Source organism: Trachemys scripta, chromosome 12, assembly GCF_013100865.1.
Source record: "Trachemys scripta elegans isolate TJP31775 chromosome 12, CAS_Tse_1.0, whole genome shotgun sequence".
NCBI lineage: Eukaryota > Metazoa > Chordata > Testudines > Emydidae > Trachemys > Trachemys scripta.
In genome coordinates, this window is record NC_048309.1 from 22,529,466 (window position 1) to 22,553,321 (window position 23,856).

General features: G+C 45.8%; 1 protein-coding gene across 1 annotated transcript in view; it reads right to left on the bottom strand.

Annotated features, from left to right (window-relative positions):
• The window catches only part of PPP1R16B (protein phosphatase 1 regulatory subunit 16B), a 102,192-nt gene that overhangs the window by 17,220 nt on the left and 61,116 nt on the right, over window positions 1–23,856 (bottom strand). The window contains exons 3-5 of the mRNA XM_034787397.1: window positions 10,147–10,217; window positions 7,757–7,902; window positions 4,246–4,349 (exon numbers count right to left, since the gene is read on the bottom strand). Coding sequence (XP_034643288.1) covers window positions 4,246–4,349; window positions 7,757–7,902; window positions 10,147–10,217 — 321 coding nt within the window. The remainder of the gene's footprint in view (window positions 1–4,245; window positions 4,350–7,756; window positions 7,903–10,146; window positions 10,218–23,856) is intronic.

The window sequence follows — 23,856 nt, forward strand, 5'->3', positions numbered from 1 at the left end:
AACTGTCCTCCCCCGCCACAAAGTCACATAGCCCCCCCACACAGAGTCCCGAAAAGGAGGGGTGGCAGACTCCGTTAAAACAACCAGTCCACCACTAGTCCACCACTAGGAGCAGGAGCCTATCATTCCTCGAGTTTAGAAGCGTCCTTTCCATCACTACACCCGCTCCCCACCACAGTCTGCGTCCCAGTTTCAACCCTTTACCACGAAACCCTTAATAAAGAAAACGGTGTTAATGAACAAAGTTCCAATTTTTTATTTTTTTAATTTTTTATTTTTAAAGGTGTGTTGGAAGGGGGGCAATGGGGTGAAGGGGGTATGTAACTGGAGAGGATAGTCAACATTAAATGGGTAAAGAAACGGGGGCAGGTTCAACTTCTCTTTAAACAAACTTAATAGTCACAGGTTACCCTGCTCACTGTGGAACCTAGCTTTCAAAGCCTCACAGATGCACAGCGCGTCCCGCTGGGCTATTCTAATCGCCCGGCTGTCTGGCTGGGCGTAATCAGCAGCCAGGCGATGTGCCTCAACCTCCCACCCCGCCATAAACATCTCCCCTTTGCTCTCACAGAGATTGTGGAGCACACAGCAAGCTGCAATAACAATGGGGATATTGGTTTCGCTGAGATCAGAGTGAGTCTGTAAGCTTCTCCATCTCCCCTTGAGACGTCCAAAAGCACACTCCACCACCATTCTGCACTTGCTCAGCCGGTAGTTGAACAGTTCTTTTTCACTGTCCAGGGCGCCTGTATAGGGGTTCATGAGCCAGGGCATTAGCGGGTAGGCTGGGTCCCCGAGGATCATTATAGGCATCTCCACATCCCCAACAGTTATTTTGTGGTCCGGGAAGTAAATACCTTCCTGCAGCCGTCTAAACAGACCAGAGTTCCTGAAAACACGAGCGTCATGAACCTTGCCCAGCCATCCGACGTTGATGTTGGTAAAACGTCCCCTATGGTCCACCAGTGCTTGCAGCACCATTGAAAAGTAGCCCTTTCTGTTAATGTACTGGCTGGCCTGGTGCTCCGGTCCCAGGATAGGGATGTGAGTTCCATCTATAGCCCCACCGCAGTTTGGGAATCCCATCACGGTGAAGCCATCTATGATGACCTGCACGTTTCCCAGGGTCACTACCTTTGAGAGCAGTAGCTCAACGATTGCTTTGGCTACTTGCATCACAGCAACCCCTATGGTAGATTTGCCCACGCCAAAGTGGCTCGCGACTGACCGGTAGCTGTCTGGCTTTGCAAGCTTCCAGAGGGCTATGGCCACTCACTTCCGGACCATCAGGGCTGCTCGCATCCGGGTGTCCTTGCGCTTCAGGACAGGGGACAGCAACTCACAAAGTTCCAGGAAAGTTCCCTTACGCATGCGAAAGTTTCGCAGCCATTGTGATTCATCCCAGACCTGCAGCACTATGCAGTCCCACCAGTCCATGCTTGTTTCCCGGGCCCAGAATCGCCATTCCACAGCATCAACATGACCCATTGCCACCATGATGTCCACGGCGCGGGGTCCCGTGCTTTGCAAGAGGTCTGTGCCACTCTCAGACTTAATGTCCTCACCGCGCTGCCGTAACCTCCTCGCCCGATTTCTCAGCATCTGCCTCTGAAAAAGGTGGATGATAAGGTGCGAGGTGTTGACAACGGCCATAACTGCAGCGATGGTCGCAACGGGCTCCATGCTCGCAGTGCTGTGGCGTCCGCGCTGTCACTCACCAGAAAAGTGCGTGAACTGATTGCCCGCCGGCGCTTTCAGGGAGGGAGGGCGGGAGTGACGGTTGAATGACAAAAGTTACCCAAAACCACCCTTGACACATTTTTTTCCCCAGCAGGCATTGGGGGCTCGACCCAGAATTCCAATGGGCAGCGGGGACTGCGGGAAAGCTGCCCACAGTGCACCACTTCCAATGTCGATGCTTGCCCCGTTAGTGTAGACTCACAAAATCGAATTACTGTTCTTAGTGTGGATACACACGTTCGACTTTGTAATATCGGTTCCACTAATTCGATTTAAGTAAAATCGAACTACTCTTGTAGTGTAGACATACCCTTTCCCAAAGTGCGGTGCCCAGAACAGGGAACAGTACTTCAGTTCAGGCCTTATCAGTGCTGAGTAGAGTGGAAGAATTAATTTTCATGTGTTGCTTACAACTCTCCTGCTAATACATCCTAGAATGATGTTTGCTTTTTTTGCAACAGTATTACATTGTTGACTGATATTTAGTCTGTGATCCATTTATAATCCCCCCAGATTCTCTTCTTCAGCACTCCTTCCTAGGCAGTCATATCCCATTGTGTATTTGTGCGAGTGATTATTCCTTCCTAAGAGTAGTACTTTGCATTTGTCCTTAATGAATTTCATCCTCATTATTTCAGACCATTTCTCCAATTTGTCAAGATCATTTTGAATTCTCATCCTGTCATCCACAGCTTGCAATCACGGCCAGCTTAGAATCACGCGCAAGCTTTATAATTGTACTCTCAATGCCAGACCCAGGACAGATCCCTGAGGGACCCCACTCAATATGTCTTCCAGCAGGACTGTGAACCATTGCCAACTACTCTCTGAGTATGGTTTTCCAACCAGTTGTGCACCCACTTGATAGCAGGTTTGTCTAGGCTATGTATGCCTAATTTGTTTATGAGAAGGTCACGTATGATAGAAACAGAAACCTCACTAAAGTCAAGCTATATCACATGTGCTGCTCCCCCCCATCCACAAGGCTTGTTACCCTGTCAAAGAACAATATTAGGTTGGTTTGACATGCTTTGTTCTTGACAAATCCGTGTTGACTGTTACTTATCACCTTATTATTTTCTAGGTGCTTACAAATTGACTGTTTGATTATTTGTTCCAGTATCTTTCTGGATTCTAAAATTAAGCTAGCCAGTCTATAATTCCCTGGGCTGTCCTTATTCCCCCTTTTATAGATAGGAAAATGGGGGAATACATAATCTGTATAGCATATGCCCTTCAGACAGAAAGACGAGAACCTCAGCCCAATTCTGCTCCCATCGAACTCAGCAACCAAACTCCTACTGACTTTAATGGCCGCAGCAGAGGGCTCTGTGTTTAAATGAGTAGGGAATACATGAACAGATGATGCTACCATCTGAGAACCAGCTTATGAAAACTGAGGGGGTAATAGCACTGGCTAGAGCCAGGCATAGTGAGGACAGAATGCAAGTACTGAGAGATTCTATAGTGATGGGCACCAAAACGGACCTTAATAGATAAGGCAGATGCCAAGCAAGCTTTCTGCACCCACAGCTTTAGCAACTATCATGAGGCCAATCACTATTACATGGTAAGCTATGCTTAAGACACTTAGGTGCACCTCCGGTGATGGTGCACCTCTCGGGTGGGAATCATGCAGCTCAGTATTCTTAGACTGCATCACCGGGCTGCAGCCTCCGTTTCCCGCAACCATGATAACCAGTCAGGCCCAGCTATACTTGGCATCTATAAGTCCTTTTCCTCCAGGAGTCTGTGATGAGCAGCTGATTAAAGTGACCCACAAACTGCTTCTTCAAAAGAAAGCATTATTTATTCACCCAAAGGTAGATAGCACACAGAGCAAAGGGATAAAACAAAACAAAAGGCCTGTGCACTGGGTCTTGCCTATACATTGTTCTCTCCTTGCAAGGTGTGAGTAAGTTCCACTCAATCCAGACACCCCTGATCCTGGCTTGGGAGAAACAGGCCGTCCCTGTAGTCTTCTCAGTCTCTCTGTCAGAGAGTCCTCTAGCCGCTGCTGCCTGTTCATCTTCCTTCTTCTTTAGGCTGAGGTCTTTAATGTTTAGTGCCTCTCTGATCCTAAGCTCTGGCCTGGGAAAGGTAAACTAGCTAGCCTGTCCAGAAAGATCTAAATTCAGATCCAGGTTCAGATTTCAAACTCCACCACCCATGTCTCTCTCTCTCTCTCTCTCTCAAAATCTAAGGTTGTCTTTTCATATGAGTCCCTTCACAGCATGGGCTCTGCTATAACGATCTCCATTAAGGGAGGCTGTATGGCTCAAAGGATTGGTAGCTGGATAGAATCTTTTACCATGGGTTACTATTCAGGACTTTATGGATTAGGCTCATGGAAGTGTGGCTTCCAACAGCTGCCAAGAAGAAATGCAATGCAGTGACTTCTACTTTCCTCAATAGGAGTACCAAGCACTGAGGAACACAAAAACATGATTCAATACTTTATTAACCCACTTCCAATGTATTTTGAGTATTCCCATCCTTCCTTACCCTGGTATGCCATGCAGGTCTCAATGACATCGAGGGTCTGCTCATCTTCACAGAGATCATATGGCATGTTTCCATCTGCATTTACTGCCAGCAGGTCTGCCCCACTGCAAAGAGAAAGTCCATCATGAGGAAGTGGCACCAATACACATAGAAGGAAAGGGAACCTCAGATGCTGCCCTATAAAGACAATATCCAACAGGTCATGGCAGCTGGGATGATTTCTCTGAAGACCAAGCTGGAGTTTTAATAGTAATGTCTCATATTTGGTGCCCAAATACCTCCAGGATTGGACAGACAAAGATATACAAGGCAGTGTCCATGGGGCCTATGAAGGATTAACATGGGGAGGTACATGTCCTGAAGTAGATGTTTTCACAGAACACTGAGTCTCCTCCATGGGATTTGGGGCTAGTGGATCTGGGCTGTGCATGGCCCCAGCAGCCTCGCCTGCTACGCTCACACTCCTCTCTCCTGCGCTTTTAGGAAGGAACAGGCCAATGACCCATCAGTGCCAGAAGCAACATCTCACAATGAGCCCCTGTAACATCATTCTGGAACACAGCGCACAGCCATTAACAAATCTTTAGTCAGTGGACACTTGGCTGGCTGGTCCTCACTGAAAAGTTCTGAGTGCCAGGAGGGTTATTGGGAATGTACGTGGGGACTAAACTAGTAATTCCTCTCTGGGCAGACTTTCGTGTATTACAGGGTTTCTTGCTTCTTCCTCTGAATCTTATAGTGGTTGCTGTTGGAGGCTGAATACCCAAGGAGATGGACTACTATTCTGATCCAACAGGGTAATCCCTGCAGGTGTTCAAACTCTAGGCAGTCTGGTTGTGTATTTTATATTATAACATAGCTAAGGCTCGATCTGCGATGGTTACAGCCTTTGAAGGAAGGCAGACAGCATCCACCAGCATTTATATTCTTGTTCATTTTTCTCTCATCAGCAGAGCAAATTACAATATAACTTACACTTGCAATGTATTAGAGTCAATTTAAGCAGCTACCAAAGCCTGGGACCTGACATCCTTTGGAAGCTGCTACCTTTGATGGTCTCTGGGTTCTCTGTTCAGGTACCAAAGCCTTGTGATGCAGTGTCTAAGCAAACCCTTTGATCTGTGAGACCTGTTGCAGAAGCCTTCTTTGATCACCATAACCCCACACTATGCCATGTACTGCAGAAAACCTGTTACCCCTCATCCTTAGAAAGAGACAACTGACAACTCATCTTCTGAACATGGACCATGGTGCAATGTTAATATAGTATTGGTTTGCCAGTGTCTGAGACAACAGAAGGCATCCTGCACTCACCCAAATGGAATGGACCAGAACAGATGCTCCTAGCTCCCCAGTCTGACCCTGTTTGCTTGTTATCCCTCATGCTACATCCTTTCCTATAATCACAAGAAAGGATGTTCCAGGGCCCAGCCAGAATGCAATATACATTCCCACCTTTCATTTATTTCTGCACTCCATTTTTATCCTCCCTCCCCAAAACTTTCAGGTTCCCTCCAATTTTATCCCTGGGCTTGCCCAAACCTTGAGGCTACATATATAGCTGCCCCAAACATTAGAGCTATGCCTGGCCGAATTCCATTTTCATTTTTTTATTATTTCAACAGACAATGTTTATTTTTAAGATTTTTTTTTCTATTTTTATCGATTTACATTTTCACAGTTACGGAAAATTATGGGGGTCAGACAATAATTATTTAAAGAAGCAGATGCTAAGATTTATCAAGTGACAGCTTTATAACTATTAAAACACATATTGTCAACAGCACATGTCAAAATACACAGAGTAAATATCCTTAAATCAAACTTCAATAACTTCTCAAGCAGAATTTTTTTCACTTTGCCTATCTATAAATTTCAGTTATTACTGATGGAAATAGCTTTTAGTCAATGTGTGTGTATGGTGAAATTGACATTTACCAATAAAAATCTAATCTTTCCAAGCCTAATTATAGGCTAAGGAAACTGCAGGAAGCTCCCAGCAATGGATGGGCTTATTCAAGGTCATGAAGCATTGCTGCATTATCTTCCTTATAGACAGAGTCTTCTGGCCAAGAAACAGGGGCCAAAGTCCGAACCCAAGTCTCCCACCTGGCAGTGCAATAGTCTAGGACAGTGATTCTCAGCCAGGGGTTTGTGGGGTCCCGTGACTAAAATGCAGAGCCCAATCTCCAGCGTCCCCTGAGGGACTGAAGCCAGGAGGGAGTGAGGGACTGAAGCCCCGATCCCAAGCCACCCCTGCAGGGCTGAAGCCGGGAGGCGCGGGGCTGAATCTCAGAGCGCCAAGCCCTGGTGCTCCCTGTGGGGCAGAAGCCAGGAGCCTATGGGCAGAGTTGGGGACATGGAGGGCATTGCCTCCCCCCTCCAACTGCAGCACAAGAGCACAGCAGTCCCAGGGGCAGCTCCACACCTCTCCCACCATCTCCTCTCCCCGCTCGCTGGCCAGGTCGGAGGCGGGAAGCTGGAGCAGTGCGGTGCAGCTGGAGTTTTTATAGCATGTTGAGGGGACCTCAGAGAGAAAAAGGTTGAGAACCCCTGGTCTAGGGTGTACAGAAGGGGGAGACAGACACTGCTTGTGAAGGGTAGCACGTTAGCACACAGGGCTTCTTCTCAGCCTGCTCAACCTCCAGCCAAGGTGAGAGACAGATTTCAGTACAGAAAGTGCAAGGTTTTCATGCTACAGACAGCACCTGGGGACACAATTGTATGGTTATTGAGACCTCCTTGTCAGCCTCCCTTCAGATAAGTACAATTTAGTGTGATAACCCTAAGCTGTACTATGCTACGCACTAAGACTGGGCCTCCTGCTCACCCGAGTGCAGAGAGCACAAGGGGCTTAAACATTAGGGCCTTCGCCTGAGTGCTCTAGGCAGGGGTGAGTGGGAAGCCCAGTGTTAGTGCCCTGTGTGGTGCAGCTTGGCTCTCTATAGCACTTGTGCTACGTGAACACCTTGTACTTCCTGTGTCAGTGTTTCTAGCCTTGGCTGAAGGACTGGCATGGTGCACATGGCATTGTGGGGACACTATGCACAGAGATGAGTTTCACCATTTGTCGTTTGTTTTTTCTGGCTATTCCTCTTACTGCACCTTTGCTCCTGGCCCACCTACTGCGAGCAGAAGCCTGGAAGCATAGAGGAAAGGTGAACTACACACATCCAGCCAGCAGACAACAAGCCACATGTGACAGATTGAAATCCAAATCCAGAGGCTTTGGTCAGACAAGCGCCTGCCCCCTTCAAAGCAAACTGATCCAGGTCATCCTCTGTTTTACTGTTTTCTCCTTAGTTTTTCCTGTACTTTCCCTACTCTTCCAACCCAGGCATCATTTCCTAATAACGAGCCAGCAACAAGCACTGTCGGCCTGATCCTACAAGGTACCAAGTGTTCTCAATTCCTACCAACTGCAGTGGAAGTTGTGAGCACTCATCAGTAGCTCAGAGGAAGCAATCAGGCCCACCCAGAGATACACAAAAAGGAAGCAGGGGTCACCTACTGCTGAATTAGAATCTTCACCAGGTTGATGTGACCACAGGTAGCTGCTGCATGCAGTGGAGTCCACAGCTCATTGTCCTTTGCATTGACATTAGCCCCGTGGTTGAGGAGAAGCTTGACTATCTCTTCGAAGTTGTCTATGCAGCACTGGTGAGGGACAGAAACAGAGGGGATCATTTTTACTTAGAGCTTGTAAGTGATCACAATACCACAAGCTGCATCCTCCACAAGAAACAATTGCTAAAGGCACAGTAACTACACATGGTGCAATATTTCATCTGGGATTCAATTAATGCCAGTAATGCCATGGTTCTTGCCTTAACCCCAAACTGTGCCCTAACAATGACTGATCCTTTCATGGGCTTGGTGGAGTTTTCCTGACATGACTTCACTTGCTGGCAGTGAAAGTAATGAAACCTCCAGTGTCACAAGCAGAAAATGTTCCCCTTTGTCTGAAGAACAATGACCCTGTGGAGAAATAGCTTTTCTTAAAGCAAACGTCCCTGCAGCACGGAAGAGAGAAAGTCATTTGTAGACAAATCCCCATTCCAGCCATAGAGTCAACCAGAGCATTTACAACATGGACTGGGAAAGGCTGAGCTCAGCAGAAGCTCAACTGCCCTACTGCTGTTCACTGCCGCCCCTCTCAGCAGCGAGCAGGAGGCTGCCTGCTGGCACTTCTAGTCACTGCAACTCCTGTGAGCCAGGAGCAGTTAGATTCTTCTTGTGTTTCTGTGCTAGAGACCAGGACTTTCTAACTGGGGAGGGAATTAAAATCGGTTTGATTTAACAAATTGCAGTTTAGTTCAGTGTAGTCCCCTGTGTGGACGCTTGGAAAATTACTCTAAGCGCCTGAGACCCAGGGACTTCATTGTGCCAGCTGGCAGAGGGCACAGGGGTGCATAAAGGCTGTAGGGATACCCTGGGACTGGGGTCTGTATAGTGGTTTGCCAAAGACTGTCGTGTAAGGTCTCTAATAAAAGCCTGTGTCACGCTGGTCAGCACAATCATTGTGAGCTGTAAGTATAGAAAACATGGAAGTTTACATATGTATACTAAAAATTGTGTTCCCTAGGTGTGAGAGCTAGGCAGTCACAGAAAGGTGATCCACATACTTCTGTCATGCTGGGGAGAAAAGACGCTTCTCCCTCTGACTTGTCATGTGCAAACTGAGTATTGGCTGGTTCACAATATATGCCCATTGACAGTCTGAGCAGAATGCTAATCAATAGGTTGCAGGGGTTACAGGAAAAAACAAAAGCAGCAGGGGTTATCATGTTTAAGATTAAAGACAACGAACTTTTGGAAGTATATCTGGGGCACAGATGAACTCCCAGTTATCCTTCACTGGGGAAGGCAAAGCTGCCGGTGGGCTTGGCCTCATGAAAAAAGGGTCACAGCCATCTGGTTGAAAAACACGGTGAGAAGGACTTTGGGGTATGTGGTACCTTATTAGATAAGAGGGCATCTTGTTAGTTGACTTCAGACTCTAGAATGCGTGTTATGATTTTGTTTTATATGTAACTTGGTGTTTCTATGTAGCCCTGTGTTCCCAATATTTCTGTTTGCTACTGCATGAATCTTTACTCTTTGTTAAATAAACTTGTATTTGTTTTCTCTATAAAAAAGTGCTGTGTGTTAATTGGCGCTGTGATCTAAAATGAACTCGTAAGCTGTGGTTTACTGTTCCTTTTAGGGACAGTGGGCCAGGTAATTCTGTGATTGTCTGGTGGATAAGTGTCTGGACATGCCAGGGGATGCTCACAGGGCATCTGTTGCTTACCTGCAGAGGGACAGCAGAGCCCAAGTGGGCTGAGAGGGGAGTATTTGTGCTGCTTGGGGCCGAGGTTGTCAGGGAGCTGACCCAGGCAGGTATAGACAAGGACAAGGTGCCTCACAATGCTGGGTACATCTGAGGAACATCACAGTGCCTTAAATCGATGTCTGAGTCTCCACACAAGAAGGCTGCAGCAATTTACCTAAACAGCCAGTGCACTGATTGAACCAAACCCATTTCAAAACCCGTGAGTAGCTCAGCCTTGTGGGAGAGTCGAGTCAGCTTGCCTTTAAGAGCTGGCAGCCTAGCCTCCTGGGGAGCTGCACACGTGCTGCTTTTTGGATCTGGGCCTAAAGTCCCAAGTCTTGCCCGAGCTCCCTCTCTAACGGAAGTAAGTTTTGGGTGTAGGGAGAGGGGCTCTGAGCTCAGCTTAGCCCCAGAGGACAGGATGCTGCAACATGTGAAGACTTCAGGTGTTTTATGGAAAAACAAGCGAAATACATGTGAGATGCACTCACAGATGGCCCTGCACAGACACACTGGTGCTCCAGCACCATGGAAGATGAACACATTAACAAGTAGCCTAGGATGGTGAGGGTAGCTCAAGGCCTCACCTGATGCAGTGCAGTGAGTCCATCTTCATTGCACAGGTCCGGGCTGATATTGTTCTTCAGTAAGTAACACACTGCAAGCGAGAACAAAAGGAAGAAAGGAACTTCAGTTTACCAATCCTGGATACATCTTTCACCCTCAACTCTAACCGAATCCTGGCCACAAAGAAACATGATTGTAGATTGTGACAAAGCCAGGGCCACCTACCCACTCCAGGTTGTCACTATGCTGTGCACTGGCAACCGGGATCATCGTGGCAACAGTGGGGCTAGAACTCTGGTCCACGGGCTGAAAAGCACAGGCCCCTGGCACTTGAGTTACAGGAGAGTTAATATGGCACACAACATTGTGCTGCCTGATTCTAGCCAGTAGAGGGCACGCATACACAGACAGTTTTTCACTAACTTTACTCTAAATCAGTGGTTCCCAAACTTTAACAGCCTGTGAACCCCTTTCACTAACACGTCAAGTCTCGCGAACCCCCTCTTAAAAATGAATATTTCCAGGGATTTTCTCCTTTACCTGAGTATAAATTATAAAAGCGGTGATCTTGGAAATATAAAATTTGTTTTTATGACATGTTTATTACGCACTATTTATCATTACAGTATTTTTATTACATTATGAAAACGGCAACACTCTTCCAAGATCTCACTTTCGTAGCTTGTATCACTTTGAATAAGCCTGTTATAAGACAAAGCTCCTATGTTTCATTAAGGAGTATCAGATGTGAAACAGCAGGAAGGTATTTAAGAAGCCAACTAAAAGAGTTCCTTCTACACAAGCATTCAGGTCTTGAGCAGTCCGGGCAAACAGCGCATGTTACAACAAAGCTTAAACTTGTTCTTCATAATAATTTTAAAAACAACGATTTAGTTTTAAAAACAGCAAAATATATTCACCTCCCTTTCCGTTTCTTATAAGGAGTCTTGAAGTTTAAATCTCCTCAGTGTGATAGATATGCTTGCTTTGATCTGCTTAGCTCTTGGAAGTCCAGGGGCTCTGGGCTGCTGGCCCAAGGTGCCCAGGGTCCCTAAGGACAGCTCTATCCACCATTAGGGAATTTTTTCTCCGAGAACCCCCTGTAACATTTCACGAACCCCCAGGGGTTCACGAACCCCAGTTTGGGAACCACTGCTCTAAATGGAAGCTTTACCATAGAGTAGAACCTCAATTTTATGAACACCAACCATATGAACAACCAACTGTATGGATCATTTTTCCAGACAAAAATAAAATAAAATAATCCCATAACAAAGGTGATGTCAATGTCACCCCTTCACATTTTGATGCCTTCATTGCCTTGGAAATCTCTTTGCAGTAATGTCAAGGACAAGACCACGATGCAGGGCACCAAACTGCGACTTATGCCCCAGACCCACTGTAATTTTCCAGTGTTCAGTTTTATGAATTCCTCGATCCAAACTGCATCATAAAATAAGAGTTCTACTATACCTGGGATTGTAAACTGCACAGGTCTGCTTCAGAACAGTTTGGAACTCGCATTTTATTTCACTGCACCATACCTGAGTGCAGATTTCACTGTGCACTAGGGCCGATTTTTTCCAAAAGATAATTTTTGCTCCCACCTTGATGCCAAAAGAGCCTAACTTCCAGCCAGTCTGAGCACCCACGCTCTGAAATTCGGGCCCCTGTCAGGAGTCACGGATTTGGGATACAAGAGCTGAGGCACCCATAATCAATTGTCGCTTTGGCAAGTCCTGGCAGGTCTGCAAGATGCAGGCATAGCTTTTGGTACTTCACACAGGTCCATGTATGCCTATAGGACATCACAGGATTTTAAGATGACTACTGATGAGTTTGTTAAAATCCTGCCTCTTTCTACAGGTATTGTCAGTTTTTTAAGCAAGGTTCCTTCTGCTAAAGGAAAGCTTCCAAAAATATTTTTAAACCATCTACTCAGTGCAAAAGGAGAAAAATCTAGAAACTGACCTCACACATGGTAACAGCAATGGCCACAAGATAAGTACAGAAGGGTCTCATCAAATATCAGCTGATGGCCAGTATGGGGACTGTTTCAAGTCATTTACATGGAGGTTGTGATGGCCTACACTTGTTTGCTGTGGTTTACTTTTTTAGTTTCTGTAGCCTTATGCTCTTCCCAGCCACATATCACTGAGCTAACAGGTTCATAATAACTTCCTCCCTAGGGGCAGAGATGCACCAGCTACTTGTATCCCATCATGTTCCTTGGCAGGGGATGTAATCATTAAGGGAAACCAGAGCTGTAAAATACAGAACACTCATGAGGCTAAGAGGGCAAGAACAATCTTTACAGCCTGCAGACAGGACAGATTGCAACACTGGCTATTCCCAGAGCAACAGCACAAGCAGGAAGGCGCCTAGTTTGGACTAGTCACTTTCCTCCCTGCAATCCCTTTATCAAAAAGGGAGCGATTAGGGAAATAAACCCTGCAGTGTACACACATGAGCAACAGGACTTCTGTGCTCTGCTCAGAGAACAGCAATGCTTAGCACTTGCATTCAGAGCACTATGCAGACACTATCTAGGGCAGGGCGGCACGCGAGCTGATTTTCAGTGGCACTCACACTGCCCCTGTCCTGGCCACTGGTTCGGGGGGGAGGGAGGATCTGCATTTTAATTTACTTTTAAAAGAAGCTTCTTAAACATTTTAAAAACCTTAGTTACTTTACATACAACAATAGTTTAGTTATATATTATATAGACTTACAGAAAGAGACCTTCTAAAAACGTTAAAATGTATTACTGGCACGCGAAACCTTAAATTAGAGTGAATAAATGAAGACTCGGCACACCACTTCTGAAAGGTTGATGACCCCTGGTCTAGGGCTATACCTACACTATGCACCTTTTAGCGACACATCTGTGCCACTACAGCTGTGCCGCTAAAAAGGGCAGTGTAGCCACTCTTTGTCGGTGGGAGAAAGCTCTCCTGATGATAAAAAACATCCACCCCCGATGAGCGGCAGTTTTCGGTGGTAAAACTTTTGGGGGGAATGTTTTTTTCATACCCCCGAATGACAAAAGTTTTACCGACAAAAGTCCAGTGTAGACAAAGCCTAGTTCTCACAACTGCTCAGAGAGGCAGGGAATGCCAGGAGGTTCTTATCCTCATTTTAGAAAATACGCATGAAGGGTTCAGACCCCTGCTAAAGCCCTCCAGTTTGAGAAGAGGATCACAACATGGTCAAAGTTTGTAGTACAGACAAGATCGTAGGGATGTTCTGTGACCTGCTATAGCCTCGGTGATGGCCAAGGCCTTAGCCCAGTTATGTGACCCAGTTAGGTTTTCTCTACACTACAAATCTGAACCAAGGGATAATCAGGAACCCCAACCTGGCTGTTTTTGCGGTCTAGTATTTTTGTAGGGCCTTTCATCTCTCCAGTTCAGTTTCCCCATCTGTAAAATGGAGATAACAGTACCCACTGCTCTCCAACTCCAGCCCTTTCTGTACTCAGCAGTTTTGTAGTCAGGCACTTCAGTGCTTTGCCCACAGACACAGAGGAAGATGACATCAGGAGACTAGAACGCCAGAGTTCATTCCATTCCTGTGCATTAGGCACCAGGCCACCTTCTCTTCCAACACAAATTATCATGATGTAACTGATCCAGTGTGACAACCTGGTGTTGAGATATGGCCTAAAGCTTTGCAGATTCCTCTTTATATTTAAACTCAATGTGATATTTTCTTAGTGTGCCAGTTTGCTACCAACACATTCTGCCCTCAAGTCACACAAGCAGGTCGCACTGGGATGAAGGGAAATATAGTCATGTCGTCAGACCAGACTCCTGAGTTCTGTTCTATTCCTGATTTTTGCCACTCACTGATATTGGCTAAATCACTTAACCCTTCTGAGCCACAGTTTCCCCATCAGAGATAGGAACAATGTTCCTTCCGGACCTCACAGAGGTGTTGGAGGATTAACTAATATCTGCAAAGTGCTTTGGAGGTCCTGATGCTGTTGAGAGCTTGATGTCGGGAGTTGCACAGAGAAAGCTGTTTGCAGCACACACTTTTTCTTGGTCCTATAAAATCCAGGAACCATGTTATATATTCTTGGGCACCACCAACTGGCACCGTATCTATTAACTATTGAGAGAGAGAAACGGAGCACTCCTGTCATATATTTATTCCTTGGAATTAAACACACACAACACAACACCAGGTTTAATGGCCAATCTAGGCAGCTCACACCTTATGCTCAGCACATGGACACCCACAATACTCACACACTTCCCAGTTCTGAAACTGTCTGCACCCCTGCCAATACGTCTGATTTAATGACTATGCTTCTCCCATTACTGGCTAACCCCATCTTCCTGCTCTAATAATAGGATCTGACTGATAGACCTGTCACTCACCGGTGGATCTGGTTTTTTGTTATTTACTTTGGATGTGATGCCATTAGGAAGCTTAATTCAATCTGGCTCATTTCAGAGCCATTGTGTACTAATGTCATGTGGCTCTATAATCATGTTTTCCCTGCTTACAATGATTTGAGCAAGTAAACGCTGGCAGATTAACCTTACAAGTGCTGTCGTCCATGCGGGAGGAGCCGGGGCATCAGTGGAACACCAGGGTATATGCTGAAGAGTCCATATACTCTCTGCTTGTGTGGGCAAAGTTCATAAGGCACTGAAAGAGTTAAGGATGGTTAGCAAAGGACTGACATGAAACTCATGTGCAGCCACGTGAGTTGACCTTTACTACAAGACGTATTATATTCTCCCCTTCCACAGACTCAGCAAGGTATTATTCATGCTCATGAATGCAAGAGAGAGACTGCGCTGGCTTGTGCATCGCATTCCCTCCAGGCCCAGCCCTGCCCCTGCACCTTAGTCCTGACAGGAAATGCCTTGCGATGAACTTACTCATTGGCCGCGTGTACGAAAATGAGGGCAGCACTGACAGCCAAGGACTCCTGACTTGGCCCCCCAGTTCTGCCACAGACATCATGTGCCCTCCGTAAGGCTCAGCCCATCTCTCCCCCCTCCGCCCCCCGGCCCCAGACTGTAAAATGGGGACAGCGGTACTGGCTTTCCTCACAGAGGGGGTAAATGAGGTAGTTAATGCTGCAGAGTGCTTTGAAGATAGTGTGCTATACAAATTCTGTATGTGGTGGCTGCCTAGAGCTCCATTTAATGTATGAGACAATGGGGCTGCTGTTATAACAGCACTGGGACATTCCCCTTACTCAGCAACAGGGTCACACTTCACCAGCATCCTTCAACCGGAAAGTTTCCACACCTGGGGTTAGCCTTGGAAATACCCTTCCCTGCTATTTCAGTCCAGGGTTACTTAGGACAGGGACTGTGGAAGTCTGGTCATGTGGTAGAGGCCTTGGGCCTGGGTTCAATTCCCAGCTCTGCCACGGACTAGATTTTCAGAAGCGCTCAGCGCCCGGAAACTGCCACTGAACAATCTGAGCTTTTAAAGGCAGGCCTCTGTAGGGCCTGATTTTCCAAGGTGCTGGGCACCTGTCAGACTCAGTGGCTTTAACTGAAGTTATGTTGCTCAGGGTCTTCAGAAAAATGAAATCAGACCTTCATCTGCCATAGACTTGCTGTGTGACATGGTCAAAGTCGCTTCCCCTCACTCTGCCTCAGTTTCCCATCTGCAAAATAGGGTCCGTAAAGCACTGAGATTCTTGGCACGTATACTAACTTTCAGCCAAGTGTCGTGATTTTGCCCCTTAGCTGGCCGGGGGATAAGTGAGTCCTCCTGTGCAACATCCCCCTGACTCTGTTAGAGGATCTCGAGGCTGAGAGCATCTTCAGGGATGTAACAAGGACCTGGAGAACCCCCTGGGGACAAGACAGCCCAGAAAACAGGGAGTTAGGTAATGGTGAGCCCTGGCCTCCACCTCTGGAGTCTAGGGGCAAAAATTTGCTTAGCGCAGGACTGAAAATGCGTTTGGTGATCTCTGCTTTGTTCTCAGGGATTGTCTGACTGGATTTCCAACCCCCACTCCAGATTTAGGAGCGTTTCCATGACTCTGCCAAAGTATTTGTATGTCCCCCTCACCTTAGTATCTGGGCACTTCACAAATAATCAATTTAGCTTCTCACCTTTGTGCGGGATGGAAATAGCTCTATCCAATAGATGGGAAATTGAGGCACCACGAGAGGAAGTGACTCGCCCAGTGTCCCACACCAAGTCTATGGCAGAGGTTGGAACAGAACCCTGACTCCCAGGACCCTGCTTCAGCACAGATCCATCCCTCCTCTTTGAGCAAAGCAGGGCACGGCCAGCCCCAGGGGTTCCACAACCCTCAGCCACTGATCCCCAGAAGCCTAATCCACAGGGGTCCGATTGGGGAGTGATGTGAGTTCATGGAGCGTGGTGTTCTCTGCCAGGAATGTCAAAGAGGGGACCCGCTGTGACGCAGACACCTGTCAGTTAAGAACTGGGCTGAGAACACCCACCTCATTTCACAGGGGCCATGGAACAGCGCTCAGGGCTTTCATTTACTCCCTGCTGGCTGCCTACTCATTCACTGTTTGTTCCGCCCATTGAAATCTTATCTTCCTTTTCTCTTTGGCACAAATCCCTCCATTATTTCCACCGTGTGCTGGGCCCGCGTCCTGCCTCTGCCCCTGTTACACTGGTAGCAAAGGAAATAGGTGATTACCCGCTGCGCTGCCTCCCTACAGAACAACTGCAGAGCAGGCGGCAACACCAGGGATTTCTGCTTTGCTGTCGAGCACAGAGGCAACCTGAAAGAACTGCAAGCGGCAACACACTGCCAGTTAATAGCGAACAGTGCTGGGGTGGGAGCCCAATTAAAGATGAACGGGAAAGCTTTAAGGCTGGGAATCTGAACCAGTAAATCCCAGTTGGGGGGCAAGGGAGGGGGAGTGAGAGGTGTAAGAGCATCTTAGCCCTATGCCGTGGGTCCCTCCTGGGGGTACACCGTAAGAGTGAGCTGTGCAGATGGGCAGAGGGCAGGAGATCTGGGGCTTCCCCTACAAATAGCTCTGGCAGATCCCCTGAGATGTGTGAGCCTCCTGGGCCAAAGCTATTGCTACTTCCATGTGGGAAGGGGGAGCAAGCCCCCCCTTCTGATGGAAGAATTAGGATGAATATAAGTGTGTTGACTTTCCTATGTCCTAAGCAGACACACCCACATGGGGAAGAATGAGGCACTTAGAATATCTTGCAGGAAACCAGTACGCCTAACAGTACCAAATAACATTTACTTGCTTAAAATGCTGTGGCATTAGCATTAGACCCACTTACCAGGGATGCATTCAGTCAGTTCTAAAAGTTAGAGTGTAACACAGGATACTAGACTAGCTGGACCATGGGTTTGATCCGGTACGGCAATTACAGTCTTTGACAGTGGTCAGCACCAGATGTTTCAGGGGAAGGTGCAAGAAACCCCACAGAGCATTAAATAAGATGAGATATATATATATATATATATACATACACACACACACAATGTCACCTTCATTCTTTTAACAGGGCAAATAAGAAGTAAATAAGTGGAGGACACCAACAGGTCAGGCTGAGTTCTGCATGAACAGTATTTTAACACAACCCAGGACCAAACAAAACCTCTTAAGATGTTGCAATGGAAACTAACACTTTGAAACAGATCAGTATTTCCCTGCAGCACTTGCAACCCAGATGTTGCAGCACTGTGCTTGAAGAAGAATCTCAAACTTTCCATAGTGGGTGCCACATCTTAAGGGGGAGAGAATGTCTCCTGGGCACCTCCTCTCTCATTTGCAATCTGTCAACTACATCTGTTAACTTATATGGGAAAGAAATATTAGGAAAGGATTTATTTTCAGCTTTTAATAAGATCTAACAATTGAAGACAAGCAGAAACAGCCAATACCAGCTATGGACCACCAGCAAGTCTACCACGGACCACAGTTAGTGTGTGGCTATGCTAGTGGCATGAGTGGACCACTGGGACACTCTTTGCCGGGGCTTTCTCATGAGAACAGCCTTTGTATATGGCGCAAGGAACTAGGAGAACATTGTCCTCCACAGGGAAATGGGAAGGGCTACAGTGATGAGAACTGTAAATCCGTGGATAAATAGAAACTGCTTTTACTATCTACTTAAAAATGAGCTTAGAGAACTCAGAACTGCTATGGGCGTTTTCAAGAGAGTTCAGCATCCAGCAAGCAACTCCCATTTTCACACACACAATTAAGTCCTTAAGAGAGCTCAGTGCCCAAAGCGCTGAGCTCTGTTATAAAATCTGGCCATAATTATCTGTAATTGATAGACCCATTGATATGCTGTATGCACCGAGCAAAAAGATGGTGAGAAACAGAGACGCCCTCTCAAATGGAATACAGCAGTCACAATAGGAGCCAGGTGAGCAAATCATTGTGAATAATTCATTATGAATTATATTCACAGAATAATAATTCAAATGCATTTTCCATTATTCTATCCACTCTAACTATAATTAAACTTCTCATGCTCAAGAAGATTTGACATCAATGCAGTTTCTGCATACATTTAGTCATTCAAATCTACACTATATTAAATAAAAGAGCTCCCATGACAACTATGAAAATACATCTCTTAAAAACGAACTGATTCCAAACAGCTACCCCCCGTCACACTAAACTGGCAGCTACATAAACAAAGCACTTACTGAACAACATCAAACCTCCATTTGAGTCCCCCCAATCTCCTCCTGCCACATCCCAGAATGACCTATTTCCTCCCCAGACCATGGGAGTTGGGGGGAAGAGATGATAAAGCAACCTATACTCCACAGAACAGTAAGGGCCGTAAAGAAGACGCACCAAAATGTAAGAAGCTCACTCACTTTAAGAGGCATTGTCAAGACTGCAGTGTAGTTCCTTAGGCCTGAGATGTTAATATAGGTGTTCCACACAAGAAAAGTTTTGCCAGTATAGCTGAACTAGCAAACCTTCTAGTGTAGACGCAGCTTATACCAGCAAAAAGAGTGCTTTGGCCTGTATAACTTGTACCAGTCCCCAGAGCTAAAATAAGATATACCAGCACACTTAGGCCTGGTCTATACTGGTGGTGGTGGTGGGCGGGGGTTGATCTAAGTTAGCAACTTCAGATACGTGAATCTTCACTGTGGTAAGTCGACGGCTGACGCTCTCCCATCGACTCCGCCTGCGCCTCTCGCCCTGGAGTCGGAGTCGACGGGAGAGTGCTCGGCGGTCGATTTATCGTGTCTAGACTAGACGCGATAAATCGACCCCCGCTGGATCAATCGCTGCACATCAATCCAGAGAGTAATGTAGACAAGCCCTTACAGAGACAAGGTGGGTGAGCTCAAAACCTGGTCTATCCCACCAACAGAAGTTGGTCCAATAAAAGATATTACCTCACCCACCTTCTCTCCTGGAACCAACATAGCTACAACAGCACTGCATACATATACCAGCAAAAGCACTTGCGGCAATATCAATGCATCTACACTAAGGCTTTTGCCAGTGTAAAAACTATATACAATAATAATAATCACACCTCTAACTGATTTTACCATACTGGCAAACATTTCTGGTGTAGACCTGGCCACAGGCTCCAATCCTGCAGATATATGCACAGGATTAGCTTTAAGCGCACAAGTTGTCCCATTTGAGAGAGGAGAACTAATTATTTATTATTTTGTATTACTGGAGCACCTTGCAGCCCTAGTTATGGACAGGACCCCATTGTGCTAGGTGCTGTACAAAGGCAGACCAAGAAGACTGTTCCTACAATCGAAGTATAAGACAGGAGACAACAGATGGATACAGACAGGAGAGAACAAGGAAACAATGAGACAATACTTGTGTGCTGGAAATTAAACATATGAGAAAGGATTTGCAGAATCTGTTTTATTGTTAGTTTTAAAAATCAGGTTTATCTTATGCCATTTGGACTTTATTCTTAGTTTGGACAGTGAAATTTAGACTAGTCAGTTTCACTAACTGGTTCTCAAGCTCTTGCAAAAAGCCCTGCTGTATTCATGTTTCCAACACTGTATGGAAAATAATTGTATTTTTAAAGCTGGTTCCATTGAATAAAACCAGTCAACATTTCTATTCCTCTTAAATTATGAAATTTTGCTATATCTAAAATTAGGGAATTGAACTAGTTGGTAGCTTCCACTTAGATTTCTAAATGGAGCGGGTCAGAAAATGTCCTCCCGCCCTCCTCCCCAGCTAAAAAACTTAGTTTTTGGACAATAAACTCCAAAGATTTGAAGGAAACTGGCCCGTACCACAAAAAAAATTAGTTTAGTCAAAGATCCAATTTTCTACTGGAAAAAAGTTGATGAAATTTTTTTGATCAGCGCTATTTCTAATGTTCTAATTCAGTGGTTTTCAACCTTTTTTCATTTGCAAACCCTCTAAAAATTTTTGAATGGAGGTGCAGACCCCTTTGGAAATCTTAAGACATAGTCTGCGGACCTCCAGCAGTCCACAGACCACAGTCTGAAAACCACTGTTCTAATTCGTCAGAGTGCCTGGATTGCCATCTTCAGAACAAACCGATGCATTTCTCCCAGTGCCTGCAACACACAACTAATTTCCCTCCCTCCCTCAACCTGTTGATAATTCTGTAACTATTGTGATGGGTTGGATCACAGCGACCCCCTTGAGACTGCCACCTGATGTGCTGAGACTACCTCTGAGCCCATTTTCCCTGGCAGCTTGGGACTTCAGTACCCTCTCTTGTTGAGCCAGACACACTAGCCTGTTGCAAACAAAGACCCAGGTCTGAACCATGTCCACCAAAAGCTGCAGGCTTAACTGAAAACAGCTTAAGAAGTGCTCCTGTCTCTAGCACCCAGATACCCAGGTCCCAATGGGATCCAAACCCCAAATAAATCCATTTTACTCTGTATAAAGCGTATACAGGGTCAACTCATAAATTGTTCACCCTCTAGAACACTGATAGAGAGATATGCACAGCAGTTTGCTCCCCCAGGTATTAATTACTTGCTCTGGGTTAATTAATAAGTAAAAAGTGTTTTTATTAAATATAAAAAGTAGGATTTAAGTGGTTCCAAGTAATAACAGACAGAACAAAGTAAATTACCAAGCAAAATAAAACAAAAAGACGCAAGTCTAAGCCTAATACAGTAGGAAACTAAATGCAGGTAAATCTCACCCTCAGAGATGTTCCAATAAGCTTCTTTCACAGACTAGACTCCTTCCTAGTCTGGGTCCAGCAATCACTCACCCCCCCCCCGTAGTTTACTGTCCTTTGTTCCAGTTTCTTTCAGGCATCTCTTTGGGGTGGAGAGGCTATCTTTTGAGCCATCTGAAGACCAAATGGAGGAGTTTCCAGGGCCTTTAATATTCTCTCTCTTGTGGACGGAAACCCCTTTGTTCTCCTGTGCAAAACCACAGCAACAAGATGGAGTCTGTAGCCACCTGGGCAAGTCCCATGTCTATGAATGATTCAGCTTTTTGCAGGCCAACGCCATTGTTTACATGTTAGTTTTAACATTCCCAGGAAAGCTCAGATGTGTATTGGCATCTCCCAACGTTCATTGCTAGTTAAATACTCCCAATTACTTGAATAACCCCTTCACACTATGTTGACCAAATCTGCTTTATGTGCTTCCTACAGCAAACACTTTAAATACAAGCACAGAGCCAATGCTCATAACTTCAAATATAAAAATGATACATGCATATAAATAGGATGAATATATTCAGTAGATCATAACCTTTGCAAAGACATGTTACATGGCATATCTAGCATAAAACATATTCCAGTTATGTCATATTTACACTCATAAGCATATTTCTGTAAAGCATTATGGGGTGCAATGTCACAGCTATGTAAAGCCTTTGCAAGAGAAGGAAGAGACAGCTTTAAACGGTTGCTGTAAAAGGCTGACTCCAACATTTTTGGCCCAGTTTATCTGCTGAGATAGGAACTCAATGACCTGCCAAAAGATTGATCACTCCCAGCCTTCTCAGGAAAGCTCAACGCCTACTGAGACCCCTCCCATCTAACTTAGTCACACTATTTCCCAGCTAATATACCTGCCACACAATAAAGAAGTCTGTGAAAGGATTCAAGCCTGCAGGGCCCCATCTGTTACACACTGTACCCACACAGAGAAGAAAATTTCATGCTACTGAAATAATCTTGAAGTTCTCAACCTTTCCAAACTACTGTGCCCCTTTCAGGAGTCTAATTTGTCTTGCGTACCCCCAAGTTTCAGCTCACTTAAAAACTATTTGCTTGCAAAATCAGACACCAAAATACAAAAGTGTCACTGTACACTATCACTTAAAAATTGCTTACTTTCTCATTTATATTATATAATTATAAAATAAATCAAGTGGAATATAAATATTGTACATAAATTTCAGTATACAGTCCATAAAGCAATATAAACAAGTCAATGTATGACATTTTTCATTTGTACTGACTTCGCTTGTGCTTTTTATGCAGACTTTTGTAAAACCAAGCAAATATCTAGATGAGTTTATGTACCCCCTGGAAGACCTCTGCATACCCCCAGGGGTACCCCTGGCTGAGAACCACTGAGCTAGACTGTTGCCTCTCAAGAAAGCCTGTCCCCACTTATCATGCTTATTGCTCATTAAAATGTCCCCTGCTTTCAACTCTGCACCATTAATTATATTCATTACAGTAGTGCCTAAGGACCAGCCCAGAATGGGGCCCCATTGTGCTGGGTACTGTGCATACAGTAGTAGATAGTCCTTGCCCCCAAGAGTTTACAATCTAGACAGACAAGACTGACACACGGAGCGGAGTAGAACACGCACTGCATGCTGAGTGATCAATGATGACAGCAAACATTATGTCAGTTCCACAGTATTTTGGGGGGAAGCTTAGTTAGAAGGGGAGATAAGCTAAAAGGGAGGGGGGCCATTGAAGGGAAAGAGGATGGGGGGGCACAGCAGGGTTAGATGATGGGATAGCGGGGCAGATGTGGAGTGAAGCAGAGCTAAAGAGACTGAGGAAGGGGGAGGGAGAAGCTTGGAGCAAACAGCCAATCAGCACACAGCAGAGGAAGTTCAGCCAAAACTGTAGGAAGCTCTGAAAGTCCAGAGATCCCTGCTGTGGCTGCTTCTGTATCTGTTCCCACCAGCAGGAGCCTCTGGCTGGTTCCTCTCTGCCATGTTGCCCAAGGCCACATAGAGAGAGGCACCCTCTCAGAATGGGAGAGTCCCCCCTGCATAGTTTTGTGTCTGGGGTGGTCCCTGCTGGCCCCCATTTTACCCAGTTTCTGCTCTGGCTGCTTCTGCCTCTGCTCCTACCAGCACTAGCTGCAAAGAATCAGTTTCCCCAGAAGGTACTCACTGCTGAACTAGGCTGTGTGCTTTGGGGTTTGGTCCATATGCAGACTTTATGTGATTTTATTCTACCACAAGATCAGCAGTGTCAGCACCTGATACTTGTTTGTTTAGTGACCAATGTGTAAGGAGTCCAAGTCCTGCTCTTAGGGAGCAGGTTTCTGCATTACAAACTATCCTGGTTCTCACACCAATTCTTAAATATCATCGTGGCATCAGAGCGCCTCCTAGAAAACAATTAGGAAACCGAACAAGGAGACTAATACCAATCATCAACATTCTCTCCTTTGTTGGGAAGAGGCCACTACTGCTTCCCAGATTGCCCTTGCGCTGTGTCTATAAGACTTCAGTCTCCAGAGGCTGTCAATTTCACATTTTTCACCAGCACTAAGTTTGCTGTTGGAGCCTGAAGGATTCTTCCACTGT